This window comes from Mchenga conophoros, linkage group LG11 (genome assembly GCF_057382185.1).
Source record: "Mchenga conophoros isolate Kocher_MC1m ecotype Shallow Benthic linkage group LG11, M_conophoros_male_GT1.1, whole genome shotgun sequence".
Taxonomy (NCBI): domain Eukaryota; kingdom Metazoa; phylum Chordata; class Actinopteri; order Cichliformes; family Cichlidae; genus Mchenga; species Mchenga conophoros.
The window spans coordinates 15,855,995-15,883,556 of NC_140536.1; the positions used below are offsets into that span (position 1 = coordinate 15,855,995).

Sequence of the window (27,562 nt, forward strand, 5' to 3'; positions counted from 1 at the left end):
GTTAAAACGCATGCGGCAGCCCTCCAGGCCATAAGAAATTGGACAAGGCACCGGGAAATTGTCTCTCTTCTAGAAACAAGTGTTTTGTGATTGTTTACCCCATGTCTTTAAATTGGATTTCTTCCTTTTTAATTTAAGCACCTCAGCTATGGGATTGAAGGATGGAAAGAGAGGGAATGAGCTGTCGCAGAAATGGGGGAAACCTTTTCCCCTATTTCTTTCCCCCTTCTTCTATCTCTCCATCCTATCCAGTATTAACCCTGTCTTATATGATTCCTGTCAAATGCAAATGTCACGACCTGATACGGTCAGCCCACAGGGCACTTTGGCTACATGCTAGTCCATACCCAAATTACAATATGAAGTTTAATGGTGTGTGCTAGTCTGTCTGTGCCTGCAAAATGAGCGTTGTGTGTATGTGTTTGTGTATACGTGTTTGACTGGTTGTCCTTGACATATCTGCAATTGGAAAAGCCATAAGCAAAAAAAAAGGAAAAAAAAGAAAACAGAGAAACATGACTGCTATGAGAATGAGGAGAAATCAAGTGTCACAATAAAAGTAAAGCCTCCAACATGCATCATCATTTTTCACACTATGCTTGAGTACCTATACAAGCATGTACTTGAATCAATAGGCTTGCAAAAGGGAAACTTTAAAAACTGCTGTGCACACACAATGCAATGCAGTTCAACACTCTGGCAAATATAAATGCGATTACTTTGAGTTTTCTGCACAGCGTAGTCTATTTGTGTCGCGTCTTTTATTATGAAAAATAAATAACTAAATAAAAGGTATTTCTAAATAAAAGTTATTTCCAAATAAATGTGTCTTAAACGTGTCAACTGCCCTGTTCACACCTTTTATCTGAAATGAATGTGTTGAAATGAAATGAACATATTTTCATGTAGGTACTTAAGACATACATATACACACCCTCTCACATTCTGCTCTCACTAGCGGCCTTTTACATCATTTGACATGGGATGGAAAGGAGTTAGTGAAGCAACTGGTGTTATAACTCAAACTTTTATTCATTTTTAACCAATAAAGCAAGCAATAAAAACTGAATTAAATAACATGTATTTATATTTTTTCTTCTTTTTTTCTGCTGACTGATTTCAGTTTAATGGTTTAATGTCATTTGTCAAATCTTTGTCTAAAATATCTTTGGCAATTAATCAGGAGAGCATGATGACTGTTGAGAATCAAAGGAAATATAATCTTCCACTAAAATTAGCTCTTTATGTTGAAAGTGACGTGTATTATGAACTACATGGGCATCAACAGCTGTGTGTATACGTAAGCATCTTTACACATATCATTGAGTGTAAGTCAGAATTACTGTACTTCTGATGGCACTGTGAGGTTTTCACCACTAGAGGGAAGCATATAATCGGTTATAAACTGGCATTAAGGCAAGCCATTAAATAGGGTAAACAGTGTAAATATATATCACCATAAAAGTACTCCAGATGATACAAACATTAGGACCAATAATTCCTATATTATAACGTTTCTCAAACTTGATATTTACATATGCACATGAAAGAATATGCATCTAAACATGTCTGATTTAGATACTTTCTGGAACAGAACTCTTTAAAGCCATAACAAAAAGCAGCTCAGTAGATAACGTTTTCTGCACATCTCTTTTTATTCTGACAAAAATGAGAAGGGAAATAATAAATAAATAGGAATTAATTCATTAATGACAATTCTGTGAAACTTCCCCTGTGGGATTCTTAAATTAGCCATTTAAACACAAAATACAAAAAGAAACATAAATAGCAAAACACCTCAATGCAGATTTTGGACAAGTTATGGAAACAAACAAATGAATCTCCAAATGAACTAAAGCCTAAAAAAATGGATGGAAAATACTTATTTTGTTTGTTTATTTGAGAATAGTCACAATGCAAACCATTAGTCCTAGATTTCGTTGTTTCATACTTGGTTAGTTGACTAACAAAGAGCCACTGTGTGATGAACTACGTTTGGGACAAATGAAATGTGTGTTTGTTTGGGGTTTTTTTTGTTGGGTTGTTTTTTTTGTTTTTGTTTTTTGCCTGTTATTGATTACTGATTGCTTATTGAACTGATAGGATATGTTGTCTGTATGTTCAGGCCTATGTCACCTTATTCATTTAAATTCAAATCTGTTTAAGCTACATATTTACAGTTCTGCAATTGGTTTCTTTGCAAAGCAGAAAAGACTGCTATCTCATACTTTAGAGTTTATCGTTTAGTTAAGTTAAGTTAAGTTAAGCTCTGTTCAAATTCACTCTCTTATTCTTCTTCTGGCTCCTCCTTTTAGGGTTTGCCACAACGCACCATCTGCCACAATCTCACCCTATCCCTAGCATCTTCCTCTGTCACGCAAACCCTTTGCATGTCCTATTTTACTACTGTAATGTTGGCCCCAAGAAACATAAGCCGGAGCGAATATTACGACAGCAGAACTTTTATTTAATACTGTGGTTTTGTACTGGGACACAGACACTCCCGCTCTCTCTCACTGCTGTCACGTCCGCTCTCCTCCTCCGACTGTCACTGCCAACATATAAAGAGAGACAATTACTGACAGATCCCCAGCACACCTGTTCACCCCGCCCCTGCGCCGCCCCGGGAGCTCACTGAGTCACCCCTCCTCTGCAGCTGGCCAGAGACCACACCCACGCCACAACTACATCCATGAATCTTCATTGTATACTGTCCTCGCCATTGTCTGACTCTCTTTATACATACCCTGCACCACCCCTTACGTACTTTTGACTTCCTTATGCAGTACCACAGTTCTTCTCTTGGTACTTTGTCATATGCTTTCTCTAGATCCACAAAGACACAGTGCAACTCCTCCTGACCTTTACAACAATTCTTCTCGGTCCTCAGGCATTTTTAGACAGGTCCACACCGACACAGGTCTGTCATTCACCCTTCATATTCACCCTACATAATTTCCCCTAGGGATCAATAAAGTATTCTGATTCTGATATTCTTCATAGCTGGCCTCCCTCACTCTTAGTAATCTTCTGCATTTAATGATTCAATAGCTGTCCTTCATCCATCCTCCCTCTTCATTCATCAGCTCCTGAAAGTACTCCTTCCAAATTCTCAACACGCTCTTCAGTACTCTGTCCTTAATCACCCTGACCTGTTGCACATCCTTTCCAGATCGATCTTTCTGCCTAGCCAATTGATACAAGACCCTTTATCCTTCCTTAGAGTCAAGCCCTTTTCCCTTGCCACATCCCTCTTTGCTGTACACCTACATTCCCAGTATTCGTGTCTATTTCCTTCATCTCCCCACTTTTTCTTTGTTGACCTCTTGCTTTGAATACTTTCCTGTACTTCCTCGTTCCGCCACCAAGTGTCCCTTTTCCTCTGCCCAGAGGATACATCGAATTCCTTCTTGGTAGTTTCCCTTTCCACTTCTGCTGTACTTTTGCAGTCACGGGAAACTCTACATGCACGCTACTCTACCATTCTACAGAACACTGAGGACGTTTCGAAAACATTCACATCATGAACAGTGTTGGGATTATATATATATATATATATATATATATATATATATTCTGAAGCTGGCAGCCTGGTGTTCAGAAAACAACCTGGCACTGAACACTAAGAAAACCAAAGAGCTCATTGTTGACTTCAGGAGACACAGCACTGACTTGGCCCCCCTTTACATCAACGGGGAGTGTGTGGAGAGGGTCCACACCTTCCGGTTCCTTGGTGTCCTCATCTCTGCTGACATCTCCTGGACAGACAACATCTCAGCAGTCGTCAAGAAGGCCCAACAGTGGCTGCACTTCCTGAGAGTCCTCAAGAAGTATAAGCTGAACTCCAACCTGCTGCTGACCTTCTACCGCTCATCCATTGAGAGCCTGCTAACCTACTGCATCACGGTATGGTACGGCAGCTGCACCATGGCGGATAGAGTGAGGCTTCAGAGTGTGGTCAAGACAGCACAAAAGATCATCGGCTGCCCTCTCCCCTCCCTGATGGACATTTATTCCTCCCGCTGCCTCAGCAGAGCAGCAAACATTATCAAGGACAGCTCCCACCCTGGGGTTTCAACATGTTCAGCCTGCTACAGGTGCATCAACACAAAAACCCACAGACTCAAAAACAGTTTCTTCCCCAAAGCCATAACCACCCTGAACTCACACATGCACCGATAACACAGCCGCCCCCCACAGCCGCTGCAGAACTGTGCCCCCCCCAGCATGTTTGCACTGAGTAGGAGATGCTCTGTATCTCATAGTACAACTGTATAGTGACAATAAAGGTATTCTATTCTATTCTATTCTATAAATTTTAACCCACAAGCACACCGTATTTATGTGTGCTTGTGTTATAAATATTCATTTTTTAAAAAGTGAAACTAAATTAATAAATATCCTCCCAAATACAAATATACAAACAAAACGTAGAGCAAATTGATCAAATTATTAAAATTACGACATTTTTGTTAAATGTGAACGCAGCATCACACCATGCTGGGCACAGGGGATCGACATGGGTAAGAAAGATTGTCTTGCGCATGCGTGATGCATGACGAGTGGAACAGCGGCTCCGTTAGCATCCAAAGCTAGCGGACTGGTTTGATTGGGGAGCACGGTGTGGAGGAAGGACTCCTGCGATATCGGCGACTTCAGACATCCCCAGCTAATCCTCGAGCCAGTCATCATCCCTCCATGCTGTCCAAGAAAGGGAGATAGCGTTAATAGCCCTGCACTGCCAGCTCAATTAGCCACTGTCCAAGACAGATAAGGGACGCTACGTTTTGCGTGAAGAGCCTTCCTTTCAAGCAGAATCAGTTTTCTGACTGAAGTATTAAGAAATACAGCTGCAGCCACGACTAATATTACCTCTATAAAAAATGAGGTTGCCGAGTAACAGACAATGTGTGATGGAAGGAGATGGAAAGAAAATGGATCAAGCTCCACCGGTCAGAAACCCTTTTGTGCACGTCTTGAAATTCACCCCACTGGAAAAAGCAAAGGTAATTTTGTGTATGTGTTTGCACGCATTTTTTAACCTATTCATGCAGTTTTAGCTGCCCGTGGAACACTATCACTTTAGTGCGACACAGAGTCATACTGGCAGTTATTTAACTGATTCCCTTGATTGCATGCATTCAGTTGAGCTAGTATTAGCTAGTCAGCTAACATTAGCTACATACATGTTGCTTTTTCTCCGCTATCTTGTCGGTTCTACTGCCTTACTTGAATCCCCATTGAAAGCGCGGGGGGTCTTTAAAACAATCGCCTTAACTGTAGAAAGAATGTCCCATTTTACACACGACTACCTGATGTAAAGCTTGTAAATCACCCTGTCTCTATAATAGGAGAACGAAAGTCAGTTATTTGAGCATGGCTGCCTGTCCAAGAGGGGCCTAGCTTGTTGCTGTTTAATTGTTACTCCGGCTATTAGAAAGGTTTTTTGGTGGGTTTCACTATATTGGATGACAACATTTGTGTACGTCGTTTATTTAAACATGCTTCTCTTCTTTTTTGCTCTGGCTTCGTTGGTTATCGCGGTTCAATTAACACGTGAGGATTTGGAGAAGGGGGGTTGTAAACCGGCAGACACGTTTTTTCCAACCCTCCTCCTGTCTACAAATAAAATGGATTTCCCCACAGCTCTTAATGTTCAAACAATTTGCCTTTCTCGTTGAAGATGGAGCAAAACTTTATAGCAGCTATTCGTCACTGCTGCTGCACGTAATCAGATTTTGGGGCTTTCGGGCTTCTCTGCAAAAGGAGTTAATTGGAGAGCAAGTCAGGTTTGCAGCCACTAGGCTTACACTGATCAGTTTCACTTTAAAGTCATGACACTGTTTAAGTGAGAAGTACAGACATCGTTCAGCGGAAATTTGAACCCTGCACAGATTTACCTCCTTCAGTATTGTCTTGTCCACTTTTGCTACGTGTTGCATTAGGCACAGATAATGAGAACCTGCAGTCATCATCTGTAAGCTTGAGTATTAGACTGTCATGTTCTTGAAAACTGGGACTGCATGCGAATTAAAGGCACACATGGCCCATGTGTAGTTAACCTCATATGATCTCTCGAAATAGCTGACACAGAGATGTGTGTGCACCTGTGCGTTCATTCTAAACAATTACTTGCAATTGACTGCTTATTCTTAACATAGATAATGTAATATGTGCTGTGTTAGTAAACGATGTGGAATTGCAGCACAGCTATGTGTTAGGTATTTTCAGTAACACAGCACAGTAGAATGGGAAGGCCAGAGTTTATGAATGAGGCAGCTCTGCCATTCTGTAATAGAGTATGGTGTTACAGATACACATAGTGACTAGGTGAAGGTCAAGCACATCTCTTTATTTGTTGCTTTTTTCCCCATAGAGACTGGAGGGAGAATTGAGAATGTGTGGTAGATAGGTGGATCAAAGCCAAGAGAATAGGCTTACATTTATTAGCCGTTCCTCAAGACTAAAACAAAAGTGTGGTTTCTCCAGCAAGTTTAATATATAAACAAAAGGGGAAGAAATAAAAACTTGTTCATGAGACTTTGAGTCTAACAACTGGACAACTGATAAGTGACACTCAAAGAGGCTACAGAGAGCATCGTGCTCAGGTCTTGCTTTCACATCCAAATGATCAACCCACAGAGTCTGTTTTCACTTCAGAGAGAAAGAGAACTGCAGTATGTTCTGTTTATTGTAAAACCGGACATTGTCACAGTCTTTCTAGTGAAACGCACAAACTGAAGAAGTTTGTGTTGCATTGGTGTTTCACAAATGCGAAAGACTGCCTCAGTTGTGTGGTGATAATTTAATTAAGTAATGGACAATAATAGCAGGATCAGAGGAGTTGCTGTCAAACCATAAAGCTTTAACTTTATATAGTTTTGCAGGCTAACGGCTTGGGAACTGATAGGCTGTTAATGAATTGAGAATTATTCTGCTTTTGCATATTTTTAAAAGGAATAAATTCTTTTCACTGCTTTGCTGATGCTCAAAGTGGATTTCTATAAAAAGAGGCAATCGTAATAAGGTAGATAATTCTTACTAATGGGGCAAATGACTAATGTGGCTAAATCTTGGATCAACTTTAGAGGCTTTGTAATTCAATACTTACCCATTCAATCCACATAAAGTTGCTCATGCAATGTCTGTAAACTTTAGTCAAGTTAATTGACTGAGAGCTGATCAGTAGGGTGACTTTATGGCAATATTTTGTGATGTTCTTGATTAGATTGTGGTCAGCCAATATTCTATTTCAAAGAACTGTTCCTGAGAAGCTTCAAAAGCTGGTGAGGTGTCACAATGCATTCTGCTAATCTTAGGAGTCTGATTTTGACAAGCCTAACCTAAAGGCCCAAATCTGTCTTTGTGTAGTGAAAGTGGAAACATTTACAACTTCTCATAATTGCACAAAACCGTACCATTAAATAATATTTCCTACATGAATGCCAGAACACAGGGTTCGCTAGCAAAATGCTGTCCTGTATATGATAATCGCTGTGATTCACTACTCGATGAGCGATGATATTGTGGTAACTTTTTAGTATAATTAGAAGTTTTATGTGGTCTGACATCAAGAGTGGGCACATCAGTTGTGTATAGTGCTTTGGAAAACAATACCTCCTGCCCCTTCATAACTAAATGGCCTTCAGCATTTGCTCTATAGTATCCAGCATCTACATCCACACTGAATAATAGTATGAGGGGTATGATCCTGCTCATGTAAAAGTTGTAGTTTATAAATGTTGAACATGAAATGACACAGAAAAGATTGCAGACTGCAGGTCTGATAGAGCATAGATTGATTGGCAGACCACTGCGTACTGTATTACTGTTGGCATTAGCATTGCGAAGAACCATCACTGTTCTCTAAACTAAATCTGAGCTTCATTTTTTTTTTTTTTTTTTTTTTTTTCGTTTGAAAGTCCACTCCCAGAAGCACTGTCTTTTTCTTATACTTTTGCACGTTAATATTTCCAAATCAAGTGAACATTAAGGGTTTTCTTTCTTTTCTAACTCATCAGCGCTAAAACGAGAGGGAGTGGTTAAACAAAAACCCTCTGGGCATATGCAATTCGCTTGGATTTTTATTTGTCAATGCTGCTAATTCAGAGAAGTGTTTTACTATTAATTTGTTGGCATCTCCTTAAACACAGGCTAAAATCACTCTATTGTTTTTGTATTTTTGCTGATATTTAAAAATGGAAGGAAAAAAAACCCCCAAATGCACAAAAAAATCATCTTTGAGGTTAGTGTGGAACTGCGTGTATAGCTGATGTTTAACACAGAGCTCACTTTCTAACTTAGCCTTCTGTTACATATGTATGATTATGTGGTTTAACAGTGCACATTGTTTTCAGCCTCTTGGGACTTTAATTAGGACAGAAAAAAGATTTATACAGTCTGTTAGATAACATTTTTATATTTGATTACATTATAAGCCCTAAAATAAAGTTTTTTTTAGCATATTGCTATACCTCTTAAATTCCAAAGAGTCCCTTTACTAGCATTGCCTGTTGACATTCATGTATTCCTGTGCTTTGAATTGATCTTTCAACATTGCACAGGTTAAGACAGCGGTCCCCAACCCTGGGCCTCGGACCGGTACCGGTGAGTCGTTTGGTACCGGGCCGCGAGAGTTGAGGCTCAGGTGTGAAATGTATAGTTTTCAGGGTTTTTATCGGTTTTCAGCGTTCTTTTGTTATTGTTTTTATCGTTAACTCTGTTTTCCTGGGTCTTTTCACGTTTGTTATGAATAAATCTTCTTTTTTTCGGTACCGGTACTAGTTTTATTTTGTTGTATTTATCCGCGACACCTTAAAGGCCGGTACGTGAAAATATTGTCGGGCATAAACCAGTCCGTGGCGCAAAACAGGTTGGGGACCGCTGGGTTAAGACATTCTTAACAACAGGAACCCCCAGCCCCCTTTTTTGAGAATGTGTTTGGCATTTTAAAATGCAGTTTAAACTGAATTTGCTGTTAGATAAGAACTCTCTCCTGATAAGGTAGGCCACTTAGACTTGATGTTTAACAGCAGTGCTTGCTATCAGGACAAATATTGACAAAAGATAAGGTGTGCTATCAGGGTCATGAATAGCTTTTAAATAAACAGTCATAACTGAATCTTTAGAGTGAGGTGCAAGGATTATCAGAGCCTCTAAGAATGCACAACTTGGTATATAACATGTCAGCTTTAAAGGATATTGCTTGTGAGTATAGGAAGTAAACCCATAAGACAAATTTGTATTGCGTAGTCTTAAATTATAGGAGCTATGTTTAGAGGCCATGCTGCAAACTCGCTGCCATTTATACTGTGTAGGACACACATATTAGGCACTTGTTTGTGTGTGTTGCTTATTTTACAAACACACAGTCATTTTACTTGTTTGAACTGCAGCCTGAGACCATTGTTGTTCGACCATTAAAGCTCCAGTTTGGCAACCTGAACAGCTATGAAGTTGCTGACATACCCATCCTGTAAGAGATCACTTCAGTCATGGATTCATTCTGTAGGCTGAAGTCATCCTTTTACAAATAAGAACTGTAGCAGTATAGAAAATAACTGATCTTTTTGCTTTTTCTCTATTTCACAGATTGCGTTAATGACAGTCACGCTATTCCCCATCCGTCTACTCATAGCTGCATTCATGATGTTGCTGGCCTGGCCTTTTGCCTTCATTGCCTCAGTGGGGCGCTCCGAGACCACCGTTGAACCCCAGTGCCTCTGGAGAAGGTGGGTGTTTTTTTAATGTATAGCTTTCGATAATTAAAAAAAAAAAAAACAACTGGTAGAACTGGCTCAAAGTTCAGTAATTAAGCTCGAGTGGCTCCATAGTGTAATGATTTGCACATCGGCCTAAGAAATGAAAGATCCCTGGTTTCCCTTTGGAGTTGTGGGCATTCAAACATGGAGCTATGGCGACCCCTCTTGAATGAGGGAGTTTAGAATGCAGAGTCTAGTACTGTTAAACTAATGTGCATTGTTATGGTAGATTTGTGATGTGCTTCCCTTGCATTACTCATTTTATGTTTTCGAAGGAACTGCACAATGAAATTTGTCAAAGTATGTGACTTCCTATGTTTGTTGAGTTTGTACGATAGCATCCATGTTCAAACATGTTTTTGCCAATCCAGCACAGTCTTTCTATAATTTAGTTGTGGAGGTGGTGCCTACTTCCTCCTGACAGTAGCCAGTATAAATTGAGGAATTTATTGATTTTTAAGACAAGAAACAATTGCATAATCATGAGCATCGTTAATATCAAGTTTAGTTTGGCTGTTGACAGCAGGCCCTGTAGGGTTAAAGCACACAGTTCTCCAGCTAGTCTTTGCTGTCTTACTCACTTTATGATGATACCAACCAAGCACTTTTTGTTGAATTTAAAGCTCTGATGTACTTAAAGTGCTGTGTGTCAAATAGAAATTTTGTGATACTTCTGGTAAAAGGTGTTTTTTAGTGAAACTTAAATTATAGCTAGTTTCTTGATTGGCCTTGACTGGAAAGATGACGGATATAATTCTGTCTTAAGTTGTGAGATCTCACCGGTAATGTTAGTGAAGAAACAGCGTGAGAAGTAATACATTTGAAGAACTAGACCCCACACTGTGCATTACAGGTGGTTATGGTGTCAGTTCGCTTCTGGTCACCAATTATTGACGCAGTTTATTTTCCATAGCAACTTACAACACTAATCCTGTGTCCCTTATGACTCTATTGTGAATATTGGTACTGCTGTTTTAATAAATTATGCTATATCATTTAAAGTGTTTTCTTTTATTTGCAAGAAGTGAAAAGTGCTTCTCACACATGGATGATCTTGTTTTCCAGACTGGTGGACATCATTCTGAGAATAATCATGCGAGTCATGTGGTTTGCGGGAGGGTTCCATTGGATGACTGTGAAAGGGCGAAGGGCATTGCCTACAGAAGCACCTATCCTTACCCTGGCACCCCACTCTTCTTACTTTGATGCCATCCCAGTCACCATGACAATGTCCTCAATTGTCATGAAGGCTGAGAGCAAGGATATACCTCTCTGGGGAAGTAAGTAACCCCACCACCACACACACGAACACACAGGCACACACAAAAACAAAATCTCATTGCTCATGACAGTGAGTTACTAGATGCATTTCAGCAGCACGTGAGGGAAAGATGATATTTGTGGTATGTGGCTTGTACAAAGGGGAAGATTATCAGTACAGCATCAGTAAGACAGTTTCCATGACTTTGCTGCCGTTACAGTCAACAGGGGATTGCCCACTCTGATTTGCATTTAATTTTGATAAGTTAAAAGCAAGTGTAGCTTGGTTTTTGTTCAGCCTTGTGTAGCTTGGTATAGCAGTGCTATACCTCAAAAAAAAAAAAGACAAAGAAAATACAGATGCTATGCTGTAATGAAAGCAGATATTATACTCCAGAACAACACGTTTGAGTTTTCAACTGTGACTAAACAAGGTAATTTTGTTAAAAAGAAAAAAAAGTCAAACTTGAATGCTCAGTGTTACACTGTACTCACAACATTCTTTAACCCACAAACATGTCAAAAGGAGCCAAGTCAAAATACAAAATATAAGTGTCTGGATAAAAGACACTCAGACTAATGATTTTTTTTAAATTTTATTCATAGCCAGACATAGATCCCACAAAGCCAAATGCTTATTTAGCTAGCTGTGTGGCCTTGTCTTTGCACAACTCAGAGTAACATCCAGAGGACCGGCAGGACTTGCTTAGACGCACTCAGTACAATAATATAAGTCAAATCCTATCAACTAGGCTGCAAGTTCAACAGTCTTCTCAATTGCCAGTTCAGTCACCGGTTCTTATGTCCCCGTAAGCAGAACATGCTGTGAAGGTGTTTATGTGTTATTTTTGCCTTCCTTTCTCCTCCTGCTCTGCCTGCTGAGTCAGTAATTAGCCACATTGTTAGTTCCAGGCTGAGTGAAGCTCGGCCAAGTTAAAGCAGCTTTACTTGTGTTGCAGGATTACGACCATATTTCAGCATATTTGTTTATTGGCAAATTGTCTGTTTAAACAATATGCAGTCAGCTATTATGATTTGGATTAGCTGGGCTAAAGTGTAAAAAATGCAAATGAATGCATTTGAAATTGTAAAAATATATTGAATTTTATGCTGCTGTTCTATTGTTTCTACTATCTCAATATTGGCTTTCCCTAAAATGTTAAAGGGCCTCTAATGTTCTTTAGGGTGACAAGTCCTTTTGGACTTGCAGTAGGAACCAAGCACAAGGGCATGGCCACGTGGAATCCAGAATAAGCATTAAGACCTGATCAGCCAGAATGACGTGTGCAGAGCGACTTGTAGGGTTCTTGCGAGAGATGTAATCCCTTCCTGTCAGCAGACAGCTCACAGTTGAAATCATTTCTTCTTCTTCTTGTCATGGTCTCACCTTCTTTTTTCTTCATTTTGTTCCCTTACTACTCTCAAACTTCTCTCTTTCTGTTGACTTTCTGTATGAGCAAAGAGAGGCTTTTTTTTTTTTTTTTGGTCTCGGTAAAACGAAAGATGCTTCTGCTCTACAAAGTCTTTAACCCTAGTCTTTGCCTACTCAGTTTCCTGTTTGTCATTGCACATGTCCCTTTGCACGTCTACTAGTGCACAGATTGCACATATATTGGACTGTTCAAAGTCAGAGAGAGTCAGTATGACTTAAGGGGAACAGATTTCTTTAAAAAAAAAACAAGATGAGGACAAATATAAAGCAGAGATGTGTTTCTGTTAGAGGAGTTAACCTGTGGAATAGTTATGACAGTGATTTAAAAAGGTGTAGTTCATTTTCCTTGTTTAAAAATAGAGTATTAGAAAAATATATAAATCAAGAATGAAAAGAGCAAAAAAAAAAAAAAAAACCCCAAAAAAAACAAAACCTCTTGATTCTTTTGCTTTGATGTAGTTACTTATCTAAGGTGGAAAGTTTTTTTTGGTTTTTTTTCTTGTTTGTTTGTTTGGTTTTTGCTTTGTTTTATTATTTGCTTCGAGCTGCATGCAAAAAGATATTTTGTGAAAAGGGTTGGCGTAATAAGCAAATGCTTCAGCCAATACCTTTTGATTAGCCTTGTCTCATGCTTTCTTGCTTTGTGGTAGATCTTTGTTCTGTTTTCACTGAGATATTTGAATGCTAATCAGTAAAAATCAAATCAAAATCAAAATATTTGAATTTGTTCTTTCAGTTATTATGCACCAACAATAATTTCACTGCATTACTCAAGAGTACTTTTTTGGCTGTGAAATGAGCAGTTTTGTTGTTACGGCACAAAGAGCGCTGTAGATGCAGTAGAGAAGGTCAGAAGGAGCTGCATTGTGTCTTTGTGGAACTGGAGAAAGCATATAAGGTGCCAAGAGAGGAACTGTAGTAGTATATGAGGATGGTGCAGAAAGTGTATGAGGACAGCAAAACAGTGGTGAAGTGTGTAGTAGACGTGGCAGACGGGTTCAAAGTGGGGGGGTGGGATTACATCGGGGATCGGCTCTGAGCCCCTTTTTGTTTGCAGTTATGATGGACAGGTTGACAGATGTCATCAGATAGGAGTCTCCATGGACTATGGTGTTCACAGGTGACATTGTGATCTATAGTGAGTTGAGGAGAGCAGGTGGTAAAGAGCCTGGAGAGAAGAGGAATGAAATTCAGTGAATGAGAGGGAGATGGGTGTAACAGTGAAGCTATGAGGGTAGATAAATTTACACTCCAGGGGTTAACCAGCCAAAGCAATAGACAGTGCTCTATAGATGTGAAGAAGAGAGTGCAGGCAAGGTGGAGTGGGTGGCAACAAGTGTTAATGTTCTCATTACACCTTACATTTTAGTGATAGGGCTTAGAAAAACAAACAAATAAATAAATAAATGGTCTAGCATTACATTGGGCAGTTGCTCTGTACCTGATAATATGCACACAGTTAACTGGTTCAGCACTGTTGTTGTAGATTGTGTCAGTATGTAAAGGTTAAAGTTTGTTTCAAATGCAGGTGATTATCATCAACCAAGCCAGCAGCAGTGGACTGACAAAAGCTCCAGCGTGTAACTACTGCCAGCACAAAAACTGTATCACTGTCAACAAAATAAAAAGAATCATATCATATAGACGGACATAACAAATAGTCATACAGCCACCATTACCCCTGTTGTCCCTGGTTGTTTTTCACAGATCGATAGTTGCACTGACCATTACTGTTGTTTTGTTGTGCTCTGAATTGAAATCGCAGCCGGAGGTGTTTCAAATCAGTTATCCCATCATCTGACGATGGTCTCATGGTCATGAAAACAATGATGATTAGAGGGCTGTATGTTATGTCCTGTGTGTTTTAGGCTACGTTCACACTGCAGGCGAAAGCGCATCAAATCCGATTTTTTTGACCCTATGCGACTCATATCCGATCATGCTATGACAGTGTGAACGGCGCAAATCCGATATTTTCAAATCCGATCTGGGTCACTTTCGTATGTGGTACTGAATCCGATACATATCCGATGTTTTAGAAAGCGACTGCTGTTTGAACGGTCAGGTCGCATTAAATCCGTCTTTTACGTCACTGACACAAGACAGACGCCAATTATCAGTGCCAGAGAAGCGCCAGAGAAGACATCGCGAACGCTTCTCTGGCCATCCCGTGTAGATATCAGTGAAACTGTTGGGAAGACAACGTTGGAGAAACGTGAACATTTTATTTGTACTGTGTAATCTGCAGATTCTGACAGAAATCTGCAGCTATCCTTTGAAGCACCGCTCCTCTCTAAAACAGCAATAAGGATCATTATTAGGTTATTTACATTATTATGTAAACAACAAAATAACTTAAAGCAAAAATTGGGAAACATAAAGTCCGAAGTCTTTATATTAAGGGCCATCTATCAAACAATACTGTTTGCTCTGGGTCTAAACAGAGCGCGTTGTGTGTGAAGTCTTCTTTTGCGCATGCGGGCCGCTTTGAGCGTTCACACTAGAGCGCGTTTGCTGTCGCATTTTATTTGTAGTGTGAACGAGCAGACAAAAAAATCGGATTTGATCAAAAAATCGGAATTGAGCATTAAGACCTGCAGTGTGAACGTAGCCTTAGTGCCACCTTCTGCCTGCTCAGAGTTCCTACAATGGAAACATGGCTTATATTTAAACATTAGATGAATCAGAATCAGAATACTTTATTAATCCCAGGGGAAACAGTTGCTCAAGGCAGTAAGAAAATTAACTAGTTAAAAAACAATATACTACAAAATGGTTCTTATAAATACAAATAGCTCTAATATATAGATATCCCAATATATCAAACAAAATTGAATATGGATAAAGTTTTAATTGAGGTCCCTCTCTTATCATACTTATTTTGTTATTGTCTCTGTACAGTATGTGCAGATCTTAAAGGTGTGCAACTACTGCATTGTGTATGTGTGCTTTAGATGGAGGAACTGTACATAAAGATGACCACAGGCAGCAATGATTTCTTGTGTCATTCAGTGGTGGATTTGGGTAATCTCAGTCTGTCACCGACTGTGCTCCCGTGACTGGCCAGCATGTCACTGAGTGGGTGGGGGTTATTGTACAGAATTGGTTTCCTAATCTGTCATCAAAAGAGGAAGTTGACATCAAATGTGTGACAGTTTTTGTTCCTTAATAGCTGTGTTCCTTGTATTTGTGTATCTCCTTCTGTATATTTATGAGTTATACTCACTGAATAAAGTACACCATTAATTTTTTTTTTTTTTTACAGCAAAAGGAAATGCAAGTACAATGTAAGATATATTTAACAATGATTTAATCCTGCAAACTTTTTGTGGATCTTACAGATTTTCATAAAATTATGCGTTTTTGCTTGAAATGTATCTAATCCCAGTCATTATTGGATACGGTTTTTCCTTTGTGTTAAAAACTTTAGACTTTTGATTGAGTTTTGTGCCTGCAAAAGATTAGATCTCTGCCCAATTAAATTATTCTGTGTAGTGAAGCGTTTGTGCTTTTGATGTTTGACAGTTCTACATTTACGATTGGGATATTTATTGCAGAAATAGAAGTATTTGTTGTTTGCAGCAATGGCTTCTCAAGTAATTTCTATCTGAATTTCCTCCACTGTCTTCCTTCTGCTTCAAGCTTTGATTAAGTACATCAGGCCGGTGTTCGTTTCCCGGTCAGACCAGGACTCCAGGAAGAAGACTGTGGAGGAGATCAAACGCAGAGCCCGCTCTGGAGGAGAATGGCCTCAGGTAAGTTGGTGAAGTTATGCAAGAGTCACCATGTTGCACCAATTAAATGCATGAATGCCATGATCTGTTTTTACCAGACATTGCAGTAAACATCAACCACTAACTAGTTTCCCTCTCATACATACAGATCATGATTTTTCCAGAGGGAACGTGCACCAATAGATCCTGCCTAATCACCTTTAAGCCAGGTAAGTACCCATGTTTTTTTTTGTTTTCTTTTTTCTTTTTTAACTGTGTAATTGCTATTCTAATTTTTTCTTAGACCAGCATGTTTCCTTTACAAATATAACAGATGAAAACTAGTCTCCTGTCTTGTTTTTGTTGTTGTTTTTAAATCCTCGTAGGGGCCTTCATCCCAGCTGTACCAGTGCAGCCTGTGGTCATTCGTTACCCTAATAAACTGGTAAGTAAATTGGCAAAAAGTTTGTTTTTTTTTTCCCCCTTAGCCTTTTTGTCATTAGGTGATAGATTAGAAATAGGAGCTGTGAAATGTAGAAAAAAACAAAACAAATCTAGAATCGTGTCCTGTGGCATTAATTCATTTTATTTGGAAAAGCACTCATCGCCCTTTTTGTTCCTCAAACCAATTGACTGGTTAACCATGATGCTTTTGTTATGGAATTTTCAAATACCCAAAATGTTTTGTTGATTGATGCCAATTTGTTTTGCCATTTTTTTTCCTCATGATGGCACTATTGGCTTTACTTTTATGATGCCGAAATTCATGCACAATGATAATAACTGTGCAATGATGCACAGCAAGGCTGTTATCTGCTGATATCACAGCAAATTATCTTACTATGACTGGAGAATTTAGTCATTCAAAAGCATAACAGCTTTCTGAGACATAATTTTACATATGAAAATTATGTCTGATGAAAATGAAGTCGGTGTCCACAGCTAGAGGAAAGAAAGGGGGTGGGTTCCACAGCTTTAAAGAGTTAAAAGCGATTCCAGAAGAACTTAGTTTTTCACCCATATGAAATCACTCTAGCTGAGAAAAAACGCTAGTGATGCCCATTTTGCCCATCTGTATTCAGCCGCAAAGCATTAGAACGAAGTACAGAAACCAATTTTTAATAACTTCTAGCTAGTCTGTGTGAATATTAATTCCTGGGCTGCCTCATTTGCATTTAATAGGTGTCATTGCGTGAGAACAGTAGACTTTTTAATATAATGGTAATAAAAAAAAAAATTCAGTCTGCCATGAAGCATAATGGATTTTGAATTTTATTGACACACATTATCTTACTGTGTTTACATTTAAGGGATTAAACATAGCATTTCCATTTTTTTGGAGCAACCTTATTTTGGAAATGTCCATAAAAGGATAGAAGCCTTCCAAAATTTAAAAGAATAAATAATCATTAGCACAATGAATCTCTTAGCTTTGGAAACCTAAGCACGTATCCAGGTGAAGTCTAAAGCTAATACATGTTTTCGCTCTGAGTAAACGCATCAAAACTGTAACATATTGAAACCTGTATGAAATGCTTGTTGGGGGTGTCTGAAAAATGTTTGTCCAAACTGAATTTTAATGTGCTAGAGTTGAGTATTTAATTGCACACTTAACTTACCATAAACTAATTACACTGTAATCATTTTTAAACTGATTGAAAATAAGCTGCCTGTGAGAAAGAAAGCTGGAGCAAAGTTATCACTTGAACCAAGAAATAAAAAGTAAAAGTGTGTTTGAGAGACTAATAATTTGTCTCTTCTTCATGTGGTTTGTTTGTTTATTTATTTATTTTTAACAGGACTCAATCACATGGACATGGCAAGGCCCAGGAGCGTAAGTACAGAATTTCACACTTTCTTAATTTAACACTTTGTGCATTCTTTACATACTGTAACTAACATTGTTTTAAGTCAAAATCAGACATAAATAAAGAACTAAACTCAAAATGACAAATATGGAAATTGCATAGTATTTACACACAATCTCACATGACTTGATAATTTGACAGTGTTTTAATTAATTTATTCTCGCATGTTACCTTAAGCTTTCCCAGCTGGAACTTAAATATTAAAGGGTTTGAAAATTTGTGCATTAAGAAAATTAAATAAACAACAAGAAAAATGTAAGAGGTTTTCAGTTGACGTGTTGTCTGTGCAGGGCTCTCCTTTTTTTTTTTTCTTTTTTTTTGTTTGTTTGTTTGTTTGTAATTTGTTGTTGTTGTTGATGTCCTGTTATTATCCAGATTCCAAATTTTATGGCTGACACTCTGCCAGTTACACAATGAGTTTGTGATAGAGGTAAGTGTGCATTACTGTCAATATAGATAATTGCATATCTACCCGTATGAAAAATATGACTCTGAGAGAGATGCTAATGATTTTAAAAAAGATATTTTTGGGGGGGCTTTCTACAGTTTCTTCCCATCTATACACCCTCAGAGGAGGAGAAGAAGAATCCTGCACTCTTTGCCATCAATGTGAGACGTATCATGGCTAAGTATGTTGAAATAATTGATCATATTAAATACATTTCAACAATTTATGTACACAACACAAAGTTGACTGAGGTTATTATTCCAATTCCAATTTTGCCTCTTCATTTAAAAACGGTGAATGCAGTGAATGTCTCTAGCTGTAAAGTTGTATTAATCCACATCTTTTAGATTTCCATTGTCATCTAATTATTAAATAAAGTATACACTGTTTAGAAACTTTGCATTTTTCTTTAGAAGTATAATAATTATATATAAAATACAATCCTAAATGAATGTGAACCACCTAGTTATCATTGTCTTATGCTGTGTAAGGGCTATACTTGCCTATTAGATTACTACATTTTGTGCATTATTGCTTTGAGCTACACATGGGGAAACTTCAGCTCTGCAGATTCATGGAGAAAACTTGGAACATTGTTCCCAACTTCAAAGTAGATGTATCAGATACTTTCTCTGCGTTATTGGCCTTAAGCAAAGTTCATATTGATTTGCACAAACTGATGTCCCATCATTATCTCTCCTGTGTGGTGCACAGAGCCCTGGGGGTACCCATCACAGATTATTCATTTGAAGACTGCCAGCTGGCCATGGCAGAAGGCCAGCTGAGGCTGCCAGTCGACACCTGTCTGCTGGAGTTTGCCAAGCTTGTCAGGAGACTGGGGTGAGTCATTCAAACTTTCCAAGGCAATAAACCTATCAAAGATGACTAAGTAAGGGGCACAAGGGTGAGGAAGGCAAAATATTCTCCCAACACTGCAGGGATTTAGCGTTTTGCCTAGCAGAGAATGAAAGAGTCGAAACAATGAAAAACATGTAGCTTGTTGGGGGGGAAAATGCAAATGAGTAGAACGGAGCACATAAATATTATACAGTATAACTGTAAAGTCTATAGAGTTGTCATAGCTTGCTCATTCTCAGGAGCACAAGTCTTCTCATTTTTTCCCCTCTCTCTTTGCTTACACTGTTATTCTTATGTTATTATGTCATCGCTGTCCCAGATTGAAACCACAGAACTCCGAGAAGGTTTTGCAGGAGTATGGGAACAGAGCCAGGAAGCTTGAGGGGCAGAAGCTGGGACTGGAAGGCTTTGCACACTTCCTTGATGTGCCAGTTTCAGATATGCTGCGAGACATGTTTGGTCTTTTTGACGAGGTAAAAACTGCAGCGACCTTTTACTGATAACCATGATTGCTCTGCAGTCTTTCACAGTGGTTACTGCTGCTACTTGAGTGCATTTTGTTTTATTATTTTCACGTTTAGTTTTTATTATGCAGATACAGAACAGCAGTTTTAGAAAAATGCACAACTGAAGCAATATTCGTTCTAGTTTGGGGTGTGATTGAAGTAGTCTGATGAGAAAGTGCTTCTAGAAAACTGGATTGTATGCGCTTTCTTTAAACTAAACTCAGTGTGCATATTTGCATAATGGAACCTAAACAAGAAAAGATTTGTTGCTGCAATGTGTTTTTGACCTAAATGGCTATCGGCCAGATGCTTCTGTGAAACATAGCAGTCTTGCTCACAGTCTGATTTTATTTTTATTGTGGTCTCTTGTCTTTTCAGCATGAAGATAACAGAATGGATATTAGAGAATATGTGATAGCCTTATCTGTTGTATGCAGGCCTGCCAAAACTCTGGAAACAATGAAATTGGCCTTTAAGGTAAGATTTATGCTTATCTGACCAACTGGCAGAATAGTTTTGTGCTTCATAAGCACCAGCATAACATTTGCTCCATTAACGCATCTTCTGGGTAGTACATTTATATTTGTCCCATATTTCAAAACCTTTCAAAATGCTTGATGAAGTGTGCATTTAGGGTTTCACTGAAGCCGATCAGTTACTCTGGGTATCTATAAATCAGCTTGATGAAGTAAGGTGAGAAGAGCATGATAATCTTCTCTTCTTACTTGCTTGATATTTGAGTTGAGCAAGGGCTGTCACCTTATATGCTGTTCAAGTGGCCCTAAAGCAAAGCCAAGGAGAATGTTTTAATCTTATCATATTTCCTCTTCCCCAGATGTTTGAGGCAGAGGAGGATGGTGCCATCACAGAAAGCGAGTTAGCAGTTATACTTAAGACAGCTTTAGGCGTGAGTCACATCAGCGTGTCACATCTGTTTACCGCCATTGACGTGGACAACACAGGGAAGATCTCATTTGGTAAGAGATCGAATAAAACGGCCATAAAAATATTTCACTGAATTCTTTTGAGCTATAATTAGTTATCAAAGTGAGTTTTTTTCCCCTCATGCATTGGATTAGATTTGACAACCAGGACACTTTATTTTAAGATGCCCTCAGTCTCTTGGCAGTTTTTCCTAATGCTGCCTTTGTGTCTGGCACCCCCATGTGGTCTTTTCGCAGACAAGTTCAGAAACTTTGTGGAGCACCACCAAGACTTTGCTGACGACTACCTGTACACAGAAAACACAGACCTCCACAGTGCTCCCTACAATGATCACCAAACCCAACCCAGCCTGTCGACACTGAAAGTGAAAGGAGCCGCCGCCACCAGCAAAACGGCTAATGGTATCTGTCCCGAATTCAGCGACCACGATGGCACAATAGATGGACTCAAGAAACACAACTAAAAGAGTTTAGAGAAATTGGATGGGGAAAGCAAACCCCTCTCCTGGTGAGAGGAGTGTTGTGTAAGGAGAGCTGTAAATTGCTGAATAAGAAGGGACTATCTTTCATTAATCACAAATACAAAAATCAAGTTTACCATAACCTTTTATTACCATTGTATCCATGAAATTTATGAGATTTTCAGCCTCTAAAAGGTTTATTTTGTTACTTTTTTTTCCTCTTCCATAGTAAGATTTGTCAGAATGCCAAACAATGGCTGTTAGGGTTACAATACTTGAATACTTGAAGCGCAGGCACATATTAAAATTTCTAGGGCAAATTCTTTTCCCTCTAACAGAGTATGGACTGTCCTTTTGTTTGATATTTTTTTTTATTATTTTTTAAATATATAAATGAGGGGAAACTGAACAAAATGAGCCCCCAGTCATCTGTATTTGGTTATCATTGATTTGTAACTTTTATCCATTTCCTCTCTTTATGATAGCTGCCTTTTGAGTAGAAAGTGCAGAAAGGATGGGCTCAAGTTAATTTAAGCAGGATTGAGGATTAAGTGCTGAAAAAGGAAGGCCTGAGGGTACCAGTGACAACTGTTGGACTACTTGAAGCATTTAGCTTCAATAGCCACATTTGAGGTTAACTAGGGTTTCTGCAAGTTTGTGGTCGTACTTGCTATGAGCCTGGTGTGTGTGGATGTATTTGTACATAAATATAATATTTGATTTCGCTCAGGGTTCAGAGACAAAATTGAAAAACTTGTATGATGTCACAATTTTTGGCGTTCAATGGATCACATGCATGTACATTCCACAGTTTGGTCATTTCTCACCCGCATAAGTTTTTTTTTTTTTTTATGTTTTAAAAGAAATTACACTTGGACCAAAAATGCATTTGATGATTTCACGTCACCTTCTAGGTTTGTTACTGTCCTTTTGAGCTAGTTGTGTAATGTTGAAAAGAGTGGAAAAACATCACTGTACGTGACCACTGAAAGCACATTCAGTTAAGTAGCTTAGTTGGATATTTTAAAGGCAAAAGTGTATTTTCTGCATTACACTGTTATCCTTGTAGGACCATATTATTGTCAATTAATCTTCCCTAATGACTTCCAGGATGGAGTTTGCTCCTTAGTCATCTGTAACATTGTGCTTCATACACCCCATTTGAGGGACCAGTCTGTTGTTTGAAATGTCCGCCTGTAATTTTACTTTTGGATTCCCCCCCCCCCCCCCTTTCCCTCCAGGGGGTCTGATTTAGTCACTCAGTAAGGGGGTGAGGTTGTGATTTCAATTTTAATGACAGTGAAGGGATTTAATAAAAAATTAAGGTTAAGTAGTTCCTCATTTAGTTCTTTGGTCAGATTTTTATTTTATTTTTATTTTATTTATTTTTTTTATTTTGGAAACAAATAAAATGAGGGATTTTGGGAGATTATTTTAAATCACATTTCCATCTCATCTGTGATCATTCATAGTGTATATGTGTATCCCATTATGGCTTTCAGTGAAGCAATATTTCACATCTCTTAAGCCTTCTCAAGATGTATGCTTTTGAAGAGTTCTTATATGCATTTTGAATATTCCAAATGCAGGACATTTTGTGAATTTTTGATATACGTATATGACTGATTTTTATTTTCACTGCCATGACAAAGATCTGTGATCTTCTCTGCAGATTTTATTGTTGATAAATGAGCCACATTTTATTTTTCTTTGTGTAATAATGCAGTTGTTTTTGTGCTGTATTCCTCTTACACTATGAAAGGTTTATTGCTATATTATTACTACTCGTGATGATAGCCTTGAATCTGTAGAATTTTTATGCGAAAATCAAGAATGTATAGACAATCTTGTCACAATTGGAAGCCACTCGGCACTGATCTCCAGTGGACATTTTCCTAAGGAATTAAGGTTTCAAAAGTTTTGTTTTCTGTCTTTTTCACACCCCCCCCCCCCCCCCCCCCTTCCTCCTTGTTTTACTAATGTGTGATGTGTGCAGGTTGAACTAAGTAAAGTGTGAGTGTGTACATATGTCGAGCCCTGAGGTGAAGAACCGCCACATGACGGGCCACATCATACAGACACTCCAGACTGCACACATGTCATGACAATCTTTTGGTATTGTCTCCATACTTTGTCATTGAAGTTTTATCGATTTGTGCTTGCACTTTAGTAGCTTTTCCTTCTTAAATATTTCACATTGCTCTAAAGCATGTTGCATTTGTAGACAACAGTATTGTAGGTCATTTTAATGTGATTCTTTTTTTCTCATGTATTTGTTACAGTAAAGGGAGCACAGAGAAAAGTATAGATCACAAAGAAAGCTGCCCCCCCCCCCCCCCCCCCCCCTTTCCCTTTTTAGCCCTACTTTTCTGCAACATCTCAGGATTGTGGAAATTTTGTAGCCTGAAATTGAATTTGTGAACTTCTGGGACTTGGCATCAGTGTAAAGATTTGAATGACTTAAACCTGTTTGCACCGTGAAATGGATAAGTATTAAATGTACTTCTTAGTGATGTGATTTTTCTAATGCATAGTTAACAGTTCACTCTGTATGTTTGAAACCATACTGTTTTTGTATATAAATGGGGAATCTTATTTTGAATTACGGCTGAAGCAGGAAGTCAATATTTCAGCACCTGACAGAATGCGATTTATTGAGCCACAGTAACCCCTCCTGCAGTTTTATTTTAAATGGAAAGCTCCACTGGACGGTCAGAGGATGATGATGTACTATGATATGTATTCAAGTCAAAGATCTGCTTTTTATATAGTCAGTATTTATATTCAGAACAATTCTGCATTGGGGCTATATGAAAATACTATTTAAATTTCCTTTCATGACTTTTTTGTCTCCCTCCACTCACATATTTTCATTTCAGGTACCTCAGTAGAGGCAGTGTTTTTCCTGACTTTGTATCAGTCTGAGAAAATGTAAACCTATGAGAGAACTTGTATGCTATTACTGCCTGCTTAAACAGTTTATCTAACAGTGAGCCTAAGACGAAAGACTTGTGTACTCTGAAAGAGCGATATTAACTTTCTGATGGCTCACTGTATATGGACCATGAAACTGAACTACTTTTCTCCTGTAGCTTTACTTCAAACTTTTTTCTGAATAAGTTTTTGTTTTTATTTTGTTAATGCATTTTGATGATTGAGAGTTTTGAATTTGTTCAGGACTGCTATGATATAACTTGTTAATGTGACTCGCCGATGGAATTAAAGAAGCATCAACACTCCTCCTGTCTGTCACAGTGTTATTGGGTCATTCTGTAACAGAGGTTTTATTATGTGAGGTTGGGGTGCAATGACTTCTACATCAGTACAAGAAAGCCTTTGCAGTGAAAAAAATTCTATTTGTAATTATGAATTTAGCTTTACTGTATAACGCATGTTAAAGATATTGAGGAAAGTGTAATTGCAGTATCAATTCTTAAATTGTTTTAATCTTCCATATATGCCTTACATCTATAACCATGAATTATAAGGTTGATAGAAACGTAGTCAGGCCACATGTTCATAGTCATCTATTTTCTTGACCTGTTATTGCAGAAATGCCTCCCTCTTGAGGAAACACAGAGAAAATGCAGTGTTTTTTTTTTTTTGTTTGTTTGTTTTTTTTTCTTTTAAGTCCAGTATGTTGAGCTGCAGTAGGCTGCATGACGGAGACTGGGGTAGGAGAAATCCATAATGGTACAATTTAAGTTAAATATCTAGCAAATTATGTGACTCACAATACGTTGAGGTCATGTTTATGAAATGATTTGCACAAGTATATTCAGCCATTTAATTTCCTTCCAGCTCTGTTTTTTGTCAGATATACTTTGGTCACCTCTCTATAGACGTTAATCTCTGTTCTGTTCACCCAGTTCCACCACTTTGAGCCACAGTGAAATGTTTTGACATAAATTATGTGCATGTGACACACTATCCATGTACATAATGGGTTACTCACAGACATTCAGAGTTCACAGGGGATGGATGCTAACAATACTGGTCGTCCCTTGACTTTTCCTTTAGTTCCAGAAGTGTGTAATTCAATGAATTTATTTTCCATGCACTCTTGTTACTTAGGGGCCTCTATAGTGTGACCTCTAGTGTGTAGCAAAACTAGGCAATTCTCTCTGCCATTCTGTAAAACATCCAGCAACAATATGCTACCATGCTTGCATAAACATTTAGTACAAAACCTCAGTGTGTATGTACTCCCTGAGCAATTACCATGGCTGAAGACTCTTCAGTCAGTTGAAACCAATTGCTCAATAACTGTATGTAAGAGTTATTATTGTTCCTTTGTGGTTACCAGAGGCTTTGTATGTAACTGAAAAGTGTTAATGGCATTTTCCCAATTAGAGAACACAAGTAAGTAAAAAAAAAAAACTGTTTCAAAAATAATTTATTATTGAATTAGACTTTCAGGAACCCCCCCTGTGATGCTCAGGAGGTTAAATAGGTTAGTCTGTGGAGGGGAGGAATGTTCTTATTGTCTGAAATGAGTGCTTATGCTCATGACTCAATGGGTTAAGAATTTGTCCTCATTCCTTCTCCTGTGTTTCTTTTTCCCTCCTTTCATGATCAAGCAGACGGCGCTCACAAGGAGAAAACGGGCTTGTGCATCTACTAACCCTCTCAAATCATCATCTAGATGTAACTGCTTATTCAAAGGAGAAAACTCATTAGAACGAAAAGGAAAGTTTCAGGTTGTAGTAGTTACCAGCCAATAATACTGTATTACTGGCTGGTACTGTACTGTACTTCTTCCCATTTTAACATTTTTCTCATTTTCTTTTCCTTTTGCATTGCCTTTCACTTCCTCCTCTGCCATTCTTTCCTCACCCTTGCCTATCTTCTGCTCCTGCTTGCTCCCCTCCTCCTCCTCGTGACCCTTCTCCTCTGGGTCTCAGCTGTTGCATTTATGAAAACAAGACACTCGATTATGTTCAACTCATCGTTGTCCAAGCTCTGTCGGAAACCTCATAATTCCAGCACGGCTTACATCGACCCAACAACTTCTGATACGAGGCTTGAAGGATGATTGCACTTTAAAGGTGTGTGCGTTGTGTATTGTGTCAGTTGAGCTGGGGTTGGTGGACAATTGATCACCACGATTGGCTTGCAAACAACAAGTTGCCATTCTAAACATGAGTTATACGTCCGTCCAAGGGGAGCAGGCTGATTGGGTTATTCAATGCCCTGGTCCTGCTGTGGTTAAATCTGAAATGGAAGGGGTCTAAGTGTCAGTGCTGATTCTGTTTTGCCTGCTGAACATTACAGGTAATGACATTTTTGCTTGGACACGGTGTGTCACTTGGTCACTGAGATCGTTTTAAAGGTAGAAGGGGGGGGGTATCAACTAAGAAAGACCTTTGATGTTAACCTTGGGTTTTACACATAAGAGGCAAAATTATTAAAACCTCCCAGAACACCTTACTTCTACTTCTTACTATTAAACCCCAAAGCAAAGTTTCATTTAGTTCAATTAGTATTTTGTTTGTGTGTGTGTTGTTCTTTGTGCGACTGACACTGATTTCAAGTGGGATAGGGTTCGATGCATATTATTATTAGATACGGTTGTCTTTTCTTGCTGCTGCTCACAATGTTTCATTTCTTTTGAGGGTTTTCGCTAATGCTAGCTGCTCCAGGAGACAGGTATTGTTATAAGCTAGTTTGAATCTCAGGTGAAACCAAGTTAGAGATTTGATTTTGAGAGACTGAATCATTGCAGTTTGTTGCATAATGGTATTCTGTGTTCATGCTGATTCGGCCAAGCCAACCCTTTTGCGTATTTATTTTGGTTTTTTAGACATTTTTTAAGACAAATTAAAATACATTTTTTCTAATTATATATTAAAATTGTTCTTGTTATGGCAGCTTATGCAAATCATATATTGGTGATAATGCCTCAGACCCACTGCAAATTAATTTACTGAATAGTTTTATTTTGGAGGTTGAAGGAGCTGTATGGTTTTCTCTTTTTTCTACCACCGTCTTTCTTCTATCACCTTATTACTTTGGGTATTGAGATTGCAATGAATTGCTGCCAACTGTATTGCTGTTAAAGGTGAGTTCCCTGAACATAAAACCAAGAAAGTCTATGAACAGCTTTAACCACAACCACTCTACCTTATATAAAGGGTGGCTGTAGCTCAGGAGATAGAGCAGGTCATCTACTGATTGGAAGGTTGGTGGTTTGATCCCTGTTTCCTTCAGTCTGCATGCCAAATATCCTTGGGCAAGATACTAACTATGCATCCATTGGAGTATGAAGGTGTGAATAGTGGATAGAAAGAATAAAAGAAAGTGTGAAATGG

The 27,562-nt window shown here is 38.5% G+C and overlaps 1 protein-coding gene across 1 annotated transcript; it reads left to right on the plus strand.

The window, feature by feature from the left end:
- The first annotated feature begins 4,553 nt into the window (after nt 1-4,553).
- On the plus strand, nt 4,554-24,490 carry LOC146563806 (lysophosphatidylcholine acyltransferase 1). Its single transcript, XM_085291117.1, has 14 exons — nt 4,554-5,006; nt 9,592-9,731; nt 10,827-11,041; nt 16,096-16,208; nt 16,336-16,396; nt 16,553-16,611; nt 17,966-18,000; nt 18,410-18,464; nt 18,581-18,663; nt 19,197-19,322; nt 19,660-19,813; nt 20,225-20,323; nt 20,682-20,823; nt 21,028-24,490. Exons 1-14 carry the CDS (start codon nt 4,884-4,886, stop codon nt 21,252-21,254), a joined length of 1,632 nt encoding a protein of 543 aa, XP_085147243.1. The 5' UTR covers nt 4,554-4,883; the 3' UTR covers nt 21,255-24,490.
- Nucleotides 24,491-27,562: the final 3,072 nt, after the last annotated feature.

Excerpts from the sequence above, each read along its gene's own strand:
- LOC146563806 (XM_085291117.1), top strand. The coding sequence starts at position 4,884 with ATGAGGTTGCCGAGTAACAGACAATGTGTGATGGAAGGAGATGGAAAG. Across the intron at positions 11,042-16,095 it reads GGATATACCTCTCTGGGGAA|CTTTGATTAAGTACATCAGG; the intron begins GTAAGTAACCCC and ends TTCTGCTTCAAG. Across the intron at positions 18,465-18,580 it reads ACAATGAGTTTGTGATAGAG|TTTCTTCCCATCTATACACC; the intron begins GTAAGTGTGCAT and ends GGCTTTCTACAG.